Source organism: Bolinopsis microptera, chromosome 10 (genome assembly GCF_026151205.1).
Source record: "Bolinopsis microptera isolate Bmic1 chromosome 10, MBARI_Bmic_1.0, whole genome shotgun sequence".
Taxonomy (NCBI): Eukaryota; Metazoa; Ctenophora; class Tentaculata; order Lobata; family Bolinopsidae; genus Bolinopsis; species Bolinopsis microptera.
The window spans coordinates 10845623-10857961 of NC_087081.1; the positions used below are offsets into that span (position 1 = coordinate 10845623).

At 39.9% G+C, this 12339-nt stretch overlaps 1 protein-coding gene across 1 annotated transcript in view; it reads right to left on the minus strand.

Annotated features, from left to right (window-relative positions):
- LOC134821613 (uncharacterized) overlaps positions 1–3667 on the minus strand; it is a 101908-nt gene extending 98241 nt beyond the window's left edge. Inside the window, exons 1-6 of the mRNA XM_063832314.1 lie at positions 3449–3667; positions 2963–3058; positions 2671–2788; positions 2235–2481; positions 1272–1843; positions 1000–1049 (exon numbers count right to left, since the gene is read on the minus strand). Of these exons, the coding sequence (XP_063688384.1) occupies positions 1000–1049; positions 1272–1843; positions 2235–2481; positions 2671–2788; positions 2963–3058; positions 3449–3596 (1231 nt within the window). The 5' untranslated portion in view covers positions 3597–3667. The remainder of the gene's footprint in view (positions 1–999; positions 1050–1271; positions 1844–2234; positions 2482–2670; positions 2789–2962; positions 3059–3448) is intronic.
- Positions 3668–12339: the final 8672 nt, after the last annotated feature.

Consider the following 12339-nt stretch of genomic DNA (forward strand, 5'->3'; position numbering starts at 1 on the left):
CTGCCGATACAGATCGGGATCAACTATCCTCAACTCGGCGACTGCCTTCCATTTGTAAAACGTAGACCTAGCTAGTCCTGTGGACTTGACTGCATCCATGACAGCGGTTCCACCGTTTACCCTCCTCAAGATTTCTGCATAATTTGCGTGGATGGTTTCTGCTGATGTAGTCTTCTTTTGTCTTGTCCATATGGGTTTGGCAGGGTAGTCTGTGGCAGGGATGATGATGTATCCGGGGTGTAATCTAGCTGAGGATGAGGCTGAGTTTTATACCAACTAATGTCTACCCTTACACTTATGTTTAGATTTCAGAAGAAAGTCAAAGGAGGGCCCCATTTCGCTGCAGCTCAAGATAAATACCCTTCAGCAAGGGAGATTCAACATGCTTTCTACAAATCTCGTTAAAGGCCCGAATGTGCATTTTATTTGCATTGGCATAGTTAAGCTCCCGACTAAACAAATCAAAGTCCACTGCATTCAGCTCAGTGATATGTCGACGCAGGTACCAGGACGACCGAGATATCCCCATCCGTTTACAAGCTTGGAATAGACCACCGTGTATCTTGGAGAGGAAGAGGAGTTGGTTATACTCCTCATGAATTGAGCGCAGGTCCTTTAGGGTGTGCCGGGCACTTCGTAACCGGGACCGGTCGGTGTGGTAGGGATCTGAGGGAACTCCAGTAACTCTACCAGGAGTGAAGATGGCAAATGTAGAAGAAATGGGAACGTGAGCAGGCCAGAACGATTGAATTACACTTTCGGCTTATAATGTTAAGTGTCAACGAAAAGGCAAATAGCATGTACGTATCATGATTTGGAAAAATTGGGTAATTTGAGATTGAAATTAACTTTAAGGACATCGTTCTAAGTTTCACGAATGTAAAATAAATTTCACTTTCCCAACCGCCTGTAACCCCGCATCCCCAAGAATACAATACATAGTCCATCTCTGAAATCCAAACATTCAAATCGTTCTAAAAAAGTTTGTTTTTCACTTACTCGGATTGGTAGATCCACTGCCGCCGGCCTTGTTGTCCATTAGACTCTTTCTGAAATAAACGAAGTGAGGATCTGAGAGAAGTAATTATCGAAACTTAATCATTTAATTACATGTTTCTAATTCAAATGTAACAAATTATGAGATCATTTGTTCAGCTCTTGCAAGGACAGATCACTGAGTAAATATTTGAAATATTATTAATTCTAATTTACACTCCAAGATTCAATCAATTATCAATTTGACAACAATTAATATAATTAACAATACTTACAATTCTCCGCCTCTAGAAGAACCAGGCATTTGATCATTACCGGAATTCATCACCCCACTCTTGCTCGGGAACAAGTCGTTAATGCTGCTTGTAGTGTTTGATAAGCTCAACATGGAGAGCGGATTGTTTGATTTATCAAGGAATGTCGACGAAAGTGAGGATGGCTGAGCCGTGGTCACCAAGTTAGCGACGCCGATGTTTTCCTCGTTTGATTGCAGGGTACTCATCAACTGATTGATAGTACTTTGGGGAAGCAGCTGGGAGTCGACATGACCGGAGACTTGCATTGGTTCGACTACTTCATCCTTGATGGTCACCACCTCCGGAATTACACCCTCTGGTTTAACCTCAGTGATGGAGTTATCCTCGGGTTCAGCGGCTGGAGCGTATTGGTTGTAAGAATGATCCGAAACAGTTGTGGAGGACGAGGAGGTAGGTTGGGAGGACGATTGTGGGGCGGGAGCAGGATGAGCGGGGGCGGGTGTTTCAGAGACAGCGAGGGAGACTGGAACAGAGCTGGCGGATATGTGAGTGGAGTATTGGGCGGTGGAGACGGACACTGGGGCTGGAATCTGGGGGATAACATAGGTTAAACATGTTCGTGGCACTGACGTAGAATGAAATACTTAAAGAAGTGAAATACTTAAACATTATTATTAATGAAGTGTGATTTTTATTGTGACATTGTTCAAACTGCATCTACGGGCCTCTCTCATACAATTTTTAAAAGTTTCATAAGCTGGTTGCTCACGATAATAGCCCAGCACAAAAACAGCCAGAAATATAAATTATGCAATTTAAGCTTCTAAAAAAACCAATAGCCTGCGATATACCCATGCACATGACCAGAATCCAGACGTCTGATTGGTCCTTGAAACTGTATAATTATGCTGCATATTCCTAACCAGCTCTTCAGGCACATATTCCTAAACCGGGCAGGTAGTGCGAGTGTAACCAACTTACCTGAACAGGTATTGAAGCAGGTTGGTGTCTTGGTTGCGAGCTGTACTGTTGACTGGACGACGGTTGCGAGGTGTACTGTTGGCTAGACGACGGTTGGGAGCTGTAATGTTGATTCGAGGCCGCTTGGGAAGTATAAAGTTGACTAGTTATAGGTTGAGAACTGTATTGGTGACTGGTTGAGGGTTGTAAAGATGGTCTCTGAGCGATGGGAAGGGGTGCTATCTGCTTAGGGACTGACTGCTGAACCCTGAGGATAAATGATGTTCGATTACCTTCAGGAGACCAATTCTTTTAGACTATGCGCATCATCCTGTATATATTTTAGTTTCCCTTTTCTTGACTGCTTTAATAAAATATAAAATCCATTTTGTGATAAAAATACAAGACTTTATGAGAAACCAATCTAATCGGTCGAATAAAACGTTGATAAACTTACGAGAGGATTGGAGGAGGGTTTGGTTCGGGAGGTAGTTGGATTATGTCTTCTACTTCTCGGTTTATACTGCTCAGTTCGTCCACATCCATCGTGTTCGACGAACCGCGAAAATCTGAAACTGTAAAAGAGAGGTTTAAGAGATATAGATTATAGATGCCTGATAAAAGTGGAACGAACGAATTAACAGTTGATTCATCAAACACTGCAGAACACAGCAATCGTATCACAATTTCTTAATTATTAACAATCGAGTTTTCTATGTTCGTAATAAATATTGATTCTTTGAACAAACCTGATTCATTAGAATCATCGATGTCTTCTGCTAGGTCTTCGAGAGCGTCTGCACTAGCGTCTGATACAGCCTCTATTACAGGGGCAAGATGTTGTACTGAAGGAAAATTTATTTTAGTGAGTTGAGAATTTGGTATGTCACCAGAATGCCAGACACTAGGCTTCCTAAGTACCTGCTTAACTGGACCCCTGCCCATGGGAGAAGATCTAGGGGCCGTCCAAGAAAGAACTGGAGGAAATGTTTGCTGGAAGATGCTGCATCGTTTACAGGAAACACTGACATAGACCTAGAAGGAGCGAGCGAGATGGCTAGTGACCGAAAACTTTGGAGGGAAATGATACGTCACAAACGGGAGTTCATTGGTGCAGGCCACTCGAATGATTGAGGAGACCTAATCAAGTAAGTAAGAGTTGAGAATTTAAGTTAATTTTACTTATTAATAATTGACGTTGTAAAGATTGCTTTAATAATATTATAATTACTCACCTATGGATATGACCCGTACAGCTGTATCCAGTAGAAACATAAGAAAGTCATTGTCAGTCTTCTCCGTGAAATGGAACTCTGATTTCTGTTTGTGGTAAAAACCAAGCACTTCTGTGTTAGCGAAGATGGGACCGGTTACTTGAACCATGGGGACGGGGAAACTGAGATGTAATTAGTGAGTTAGTCAGGTTACAAATTAATTGGAAAAAACATCATAAAGTAGAGTAGGCGCCAATAAGTTTAAACAACTTTTGTTTGATCAATCAGGTGGCCACCTCATGGAAGCAGAAAATCTTTCGTACAGTGATATCCCTATATTTTACATTCGGCAATCATACGACTACGTGAAACACCGCTTCAAGAGAGATCAGTGCAGAATGTGTAAGTAAAATGATAACGTTAGTTTTGATAATCACAAAAGTATGACGTAGTAAATCAGTTAAGTTATCACCAAATATAACAATGAGCAAGGGGAATCAAGGGCGATTGTAGCTGACATTAATGCAGTGCTATCAGTCACTAAACTAAAATGTTAACTCGAACTAAACTATTAACTCTAACTAAACTACTCAATATATTAAATCGATCAAAAGGCTAGCGAACGTTCAAACATTAAAGGTATCGACAAGTGAACTTCCTCTAAAGAGAAACAGTGAGCTATTTTACAATATTGAGCGCTCGATTCCACTCAGCGTTTCCTCAGACTTGCATCATTGATTTCTTATGCGCGCGGCGCATTAAAATTATGATCAATAATTCTATTTTGACGCGCCAACAGCAAAAAACGCTTATTTACTTATTTTTAAATTTAACTTACTTATTTAATATTTTAGCTACGCTGCAGCAGGGCCATCAAGTGAAATGACCACCCTTACGCTTTACTTCGGACAACCATTGCTGTATAAATACGGCATGTAATCGGCACTTAAATTACAGGAACTGAAGGATCAAATCTAACACGTCAACATTTGGACTTTAATTGACGATGTCAATTCATCGCAGCTCGTTGACCATTGTTAATGGTTTGGCCCGGTGCAAGCTACTTTTATTCGTAACAAGTGCCATTTCAATTCGAGAAGAAAGCGGCGCGCTCTACTTCGAAAAGATTTAAACGAGTAACATCCGTCAACGCAGCTCGGCGAGGCACAGTATTGACGGATGTTTAAAAGTAACATATGCTCAAACCCTAACGATAAATTATAGTTTTACCAACTTCCTTAATTAAATATAAAACGGTCATATTACGTGATCGAGATATAAACAGTTTTTTGCCAAAATCTGATCTCGGCAGGGGAGCATGTCATGGGGTTAATAATTGACCATTGTTAATGGTTTGGCCCGGCGCGTGCTACTTCGTAGCACTTGCCGTCGAGAAGAAAGCAGCTCGCGATACTTCGAAGAAATCTAAACGAGTAAATAACATCCGTCAAGTTAACAAATAACATAGCCATGTGTCTACGCATACTTGATACTGCGTGACGCGCTTGTTTCACAAAAACAAAGTATTAGTAAATAGAATCTCGTGTCACCTTCGCAGCGGTCGCGCGCTACTGCAAGCGAGAGGGGTCTGGTTAGAGAATAAAGCAAGTCATGTATGATTGATTGGAATCAGCGTCCAAAATACAGTTGTTTAAGTGTTCAAGTTGGTCTCAACTGTATTTCTAAGATAGACTATATATAATATAAAATGAGGTGATTTAGCACGCTTGCTCCCATTACTTAACTTGACGGATGTTACTCCATACTCGTCTAAATTTCTTCGAAGTAGCGCGCGCCTCTTTCTTCTCGAAATATTAGCCCGACGGCACGTGCTACGAAGTAGCGCGCGCCGGGCCAGTCCATTAACAACGGTCAATCACATTACTTATCATACATTGTAGACCCGCCGTTCACCTATTATACTAGTAGTAGGTAGTGCGTCATCGACAGTGAGCCGCGTAGGATGGTTTTTTAGCGCTAATTTCGGCCAGCACAATTTTCTTCAAACCAATAGATATTCAGTATCCTTCCCGACTTGCTCTATCCAGAGCCCTTGCACGAGTGCGCGGCTGTATCGTAGTCACGATCGTTGTAGTGCGATGCACTATAATTGGGCCGCTCCGCGCCGCCGCGCATCTTCTATGCAGCCACAGTATGCAGATCGGCGAGATGCGAAGGATTTACATCGTGACGGTGAATCAATCACGATTGATTATACTTAGTGAAACGACAATGAGGCCCAGCAAACCCTACCGGCCGGGGTATATCTCCAAGCGTGCTAAATCACTCTACAGTCGATCTTCGAGATTGTTGTAAAAGGGCCCCCAACAGTTGAAATCAACTGCAATCGATGTATTTTCGGACGCTGATTCCGAATCACCCCCCATCACCCCATGACATAGGGTTAGAATGCCCCCCTGACGAGATATTGGCGAAAAACTGTCTCGATCACGTGATATGACCGTATAAGGAAGTTAGTCTAATTTCTCGTTAGGGTTAGAGTTTCAGCATATGCTTTTGTTACGAATTGGGTTAGGGTTAGGGTTGGGATCAGATTAGAGGGTTAGGGTTTAGAATAGTCGTTCAGGACCATGGCTAGAGAACAGGTTGAAAAAGTCACGTGACAGTCGAGTGTAGAGTGATTAATCATCATCCGTATATCTCCAAAAGTTAAATAAATAGAACCTTCCGGTTTTCAACAAAATTTCCGTCTTGTAAATTTAAAGTTGGCTCCCCAGGAGCCAAATTTGGGACAACATAGATTCTGAACTAAACCAAAAAGTTTGATTTTGGGCTAAATAAAAGATCACAGCTTTTAAACGTTGCGAAGTCATGTCGTTGTCATGACTACTAAGCTAAATGCAGCGTGCGAAAGTTAAACTCGATGTGACGCGCGAGGACAAACGTGCTGTTGAAAATCTATCACCTCTAGCGAGCCCAGCAGGCGGTAAGGTTTTCTGGGTGGGCGAGAGAGCTGCGGAGAGTTCATAGTTCAGCTGCAGAAGAAAGCAGCAGGAAGGGGGGGGGGGGGGGGGGGGGGGGGGGGGTGAGAAGGGGGGGGGGGAGGTGCAGGGAGGTAGGGGGATGTTTTACGATATAAGAATTATAATTTCGGCGGAAAATGTACGAAGTTTTAAAAGTAGATTTTGAGGGTGAAGATCGTGTTTTACCTACCCATCCAGAAACCCCCTTTCATGTTGGCAAAATTCTTTACTTTCTTTTGATATTTTAAAATTGAAATTTGACTTGATTGGTGGAGAGTTATGGTTTGTCAAAGTGAACGTTTTAAAATGAAAGCGCAAATTCTTTTAAACGCGCGTAGGTTCGGCCTGAAACAACGGATTATAACATATAATGTTTATCTCTAAATCCAGTGCACAGTGAAACATTATGAACTGGAATTGTCATCTTACATTTTTTGATCGGAGTAACATTTTGAAGATTAACTCAATCTTCAAGTTCAAGCGTTCGGCATCATTGCAGAGGATTTGTAGAAAAACGTTTTGGCAGTAACTGAAAGTAATTTATTTTAATCAAGGTTGTTAAATACGTATTAGGAGGGAATACGTATTGGAATACGAATACGTATTATTCCTCGAAAATTGACGTATTACGACGTATTCTTTATTCAAAAAATTCAAAAATTCAAATATGTTGAGGGAACTGAGCTTTAGAAAATGGTTTTAAACTTTGATAATTGCGAAATCGTTTTAGGAAACGAAATCAGAAATCATTAAATATGTATTAATATGTAATTGATAATTTCGCAAAAATGTTAGCTTATTATCCATGAAATTTGATTACAAATTTAAGTTATCATGTATAACTGCACTCCTTTAATGCATGATCAATGATGAGGGTGGCGCGCAGCTGTAACATGTAATGTTTAATTTTGACAAATCAGCGTATTACGGCGTATTATGGCGTATTTGTGGACGTATTTAACAATCCATGGAAATTACCGTATTCCGGCGTATTACGACGTATTCTTTATTAGAACCGAATACAGAATACGTCGTATTCTTTCACGAAAATTTGACGTATTTAACAACCTTGATTTTGATTCATCAAAAGGGTCGAAACTCGGTTTATCAGATGGTTTGGGACATGACGGCGGTAATGCATTACTGATTTTGACTACAAAAACTTGACCCACAATTATGACTGTTCACAATATGAATATTGAGCCTACAGTCATATATGTGACTGAATTGTATTTGTAAGCTATATATTTTTATTCCAAAAATTCTAATATGTCCTCAGCTACTGTATGTTTTACAGTTTTAGGAGAAGGAGACCATTATATTAATTAAAATAGAGTATAGATTATTCCCAGCAGTACTTTATCATCCAGAAATAACAAGGGCACGTGCACTCGACATTCCGGCACAGTAAAATTTACTGGGCGGCGCTCAGCCTGTCATTCCGCCGAATCTTTATTCTGTTTATGAACATAATAGCCTGGGGTCCCCAGGTAAAGTAAAATGAGAGTCAGAGAAGAAAGAACAGTTTGAGTAACTTTGTCAGACGCGTCAGTATAGCCGTTTTCATGTCAGAGAGATCCTTCGGCGAACTATCAGTAGCACACAATGGCAGGTCAGTCTGAGTCACAGGGGCCGCGCGGGAGCTGAAACCAGGTTTTCGATCAAAAGCTGCCATTTGTAGTCAAACGTCGCCAACAGCTGCTCTCGTCTAATGAAATTGCGGCACGAGAGCAATACAACTGTTGGTGACGTTTGAGTTTGACTACAAATGGCAGCGTTTGATCGAAAACCTGGTTTCAGCCCCCCCCCTGTTCAGTCCATCAGTAACTGAAAATAAAACCCATTACGCCAGTGTTGCTATTAGGAGCTAATGTTTCAGTTTAGTTGATTGACGGTATCAACCTATCGAGATCGCACTGCTCTGCGAAGCAGAGCAACGATCTTCGATGCAAAGCAAGAATGCTAGTTTGCGCGGCGCGTCGAAGTCCTCCAAATATTTAAATACAAACTGGTGTTATCGGGAAGGTTGGTAAGATATAATCAGAACTCGGCTAATTATATATTTGATTTCAAACAAGTCATTTTAGGTTATACTAATACTATTCCGGGAACATAAATTAAAATATCGTATTTCTGTCGATAAATGGTTACATTTTTATGTAGATCGATTAAAGGTGGTTTCAACTGTCGGGGGCCCTTTTAGAACAATCTCGAAGATCGACTGTAGAGTGATTTAGCACGCGCGATTTTTTACCGAATTTCGTATAACTATAACTATAAGTATAACATGCTGGCGCGTATTTTGCGCAAATTTCTTAAAAACCTTCACATACATATGTAAATATTTCTTATTCCTGTTATCTTTAACATTGAATTATAATGTTTTGAGCTTAAATATACCTGCTGAACTACTTTCGATGAGTCTAAATGCCTGAAAAACAATATAGGGGGTTACAATTGTAATAGATTAAGAAGAACTACCCGAATTATTCGTAAGCCGTGAATGAATGGAAAAAGCGAGCGACCGATTTTATTCTTGGTATCATTTTGCATTTGCGGCCGGTAATTCAAATTAATATCATTTCCTTTTGTTTGGGAAAGAGAGACACTAGCAGTAGCACTAGCAGCGGTCCACAACCCATGATTATGGGTTTTGGTCAAATTTATTAATATTATTATTATGAAGTGAGCTGATTAGAGCTTATAATTATAGTTATAACTTATAGTGAATGAAAATCTAGCGACCGCCTAAACGAAACAACAGGCGCAATTCTTGTTATTTTTAAAATTCTGAAATCTCTTTATTAATCATTTCAATTCCAAATTTAAGTACTTATCAGAGAAATTGTTTTTTCCCCGTTAACCGGGTTGCACGTGTTTTAACGCCATGCGAAGTCTTGAGAATGCCAGGTTTATTTCCAGACCTGTGGTTATGTGGTATTACATATTTAAGTAACAGAGGTCAAAGAATATGTTATTTTCCTGGACTGAATTGAAATTAATTTTATTCTTATCGTGTTATCAAAATTTCGATGCACTCACATTTTACAGAATTTTGTTTGCTGAAATTTAATGTGGTGCTTAATTGCAACAAACATTAAATTAGAGTCAGACGAGGAAATATCTGAGAAATTTTGCAGGAAGTTTAAATTTCTTCTAAATTTCTGCTAAATTGTAAAAAGTTGCAATTAATTAAAATGTAATTAATTAATAGTAAGGGGAAAAGTGGTCGATTTAAGGGTTCCGTTGGATTTGAATGTTCACAAGGATTTCTCAACGGAATATGGTAGTTAAGACCCCTACGAACATAATTAGACTTGTTGCCAATTTTGTATCTCAACAGAAACACCACTTTTACCACTTTTTACCACCTTTGTACCACCTGTCTGGTTTGCCAAATATCTTTAGTTGTGAACGTCGTAAAAGGCTGCAAATTAACCTAGAATGTTTATCTTATCAAGGAGTAAAACTTTTGTGTGAAAAATTTTTACATTGGACAATCAGCTAATTGTATAATTACCAATTAGTTAATCACCAAAAAATTTGAAAATTTTTTATTGGCTCAAAATGATTGAAATCGTTTAAAACACGGAGAAATGTAGTTTTTAGAAAAACTTCAAAAATTTTTCACTTAAAAATTTTTTTCGAGACTTGGAAAAAAGTTTGAAAATTTAAAAATATTTTTATTCCGCCAAAAGTGATCGAATTGCATGAAACGTGGATAAAAATGCTTTGCAGAAAAACTTCGAAGATTTTGAGATTTGGGAATACTAAAATCATCAATATTTGAAGTTGGAGTTCAGTAAATCTCGACATATTTTAGTAATTAGGAATAGCTTAGCGGAAAGGGCCGAACCTGAAAAAGGTTAACCACACAATATTAGAGTTTCATAACTAATTACAATACAGCTTTTATTCCACAAATTCCACATAAAGAAACAGCACAAAAGGACCATTTAAGATCGAACCGATTTTACCTGCTGTACTATCATTTTATTGATTTCAATGATCAAAACCTCTGTACCGTCAATCTTGCCAATCTATACCGGGTATCTGAATGTACCGGACCTCTTATTTACCTCTATAATTAGACCCAGTTGTGCAAGAAATGCGATTTCTCACAGGGGTTTCTTTTAACTGTGCACTTTTTGTCACTCTCGCAACTCGCAAGAGGCCCGGTATTATAGGGGGGTATAGGTGTGCAGTGTGTAGGCTTTATATTATCTTTATAATCTGGGCATAATTCCTAAAAAAGTTACTGGTCAGAAATATTTATATGGTTGATATTTTATTTGTGCGCAAATTAGTATTTTTCACTCACACCTCAAATTAAATAGTTTAATAGTCACTACGGCAGCACCTGAATTCATATAAGTTACATTTTCTCATCAGTTAGTTTCATAGGTTGTCATCAAGCACAGTAGAAAGCATGCCACTTAATCCAATAATCTTCACTCACTTAATTAGCCATCCAATCAGGCCTATCTTAGTTAATCACGTGACACACCATCCCATTTATGATCTTCCGTTTTAGTTCACCTTGTTGATAGTTTTTGTCACGATTCATCCGTCAACTCTTAAAATTCCACCCCACCTTAGACGAGACAGAATTCTACGTTTAAATTTATCACTCACATGTTTAGTTTAGAGAGAGATCAGTTCTGGAGTTTACCATTTTTATTTACGTTACAATCTTTACTTTTCTACAAAACCCCAAAATTTAAAGTCTTTCACTTTGTTATCCTACCACTAAGTTCGAGCAGCTAGGTACACTAAGTGTGCTACATAGGAAGTGAGTGTAAATATACCTTCCATCATCCACTGTGCCCCCACTGTGGCTTTTTTGTATTGTGAATGCGCATGCCGCTTCGTTTGCTATGCCAGATACCTCGAATATCCCCCATATGTCATTGCCAGGGTCGGGATAGAGCTGGAGATAGCATTGAAAAGTTGCTAGAAATAGCTAGATTTAGAGTAAACTGGTGGTAGCTGGGTGGTGCTAGCATGGATGTAGCAGAACGTAGCTACACGGGGTTTCATTGGAGTTGGTTATTTTAATGGCCAAAGAGTGCCGGAACTTAAGTTACTTAAGATTGCAGTTGAGGGGCAGTGTAAACCACGGTGTAGTCAGGGACACAGAGCTACAGTGCAGGAGTACTGCAAGTGCAATAGAACAGTGCAAGTGATACAGTCTGCAACAGTAAAACGCCGACGAAGCTAGACTTAGAGTGAACTGATGGAAGCTGGGTGGTGCTAAAATGGAGGTAGCAGAACGTACTACATGATGAAAACAGGAAAACTAAGGCTGGTTGAGACCTAAAAAGATGTGAATCTGTCCTGATAGATCCAGTGAAGAGCGAGTAGCGAAGAGTTTGATCACTAACCTAAAGCTCTAAAGAAGAAGAGGGCTAAAGAGACTCACTTTGATCAATCAATCTAAAAAGGGTGGGTCAGTCTCTCTGTTTTCATCAGATTCTGATGAAAGGCTGTTAAGCTCAGGACGGTGATCTTAATAGGTCGGATAGCTGTACCTGGTTGCTTCCAGCCCACCCTTGTCGCTTGAAAATAAGTTCTCACCCCACCTATTCCAAAAATGCAGTTACCAGAGCAGGAAACTCTTCTTCCTACTCTTCTTTCAACCCAAACAAAATCAGGTTCCAGCTCCTCTCCTCCTCTGCAGCCACAATCTTATCTCCTTCTTCGGCGTTTTACTGTTGCATACTGTATCACTTGCACTGTTCTTTTGCACTTGCAGTACTCCTGCACTGTAGCTCTGTGTCCCTGACTACACCGTGGTTTACACTGCCCCTCAACTGCAATCTTAAGTAACTTTAGTTCCGGCACTCTTTGGCCATTAAAATAACCAACTCCAATGAAACCCCGTGTAGCTACGTTCTGCTACATCCATGCTAGCACCACCCAGCTACC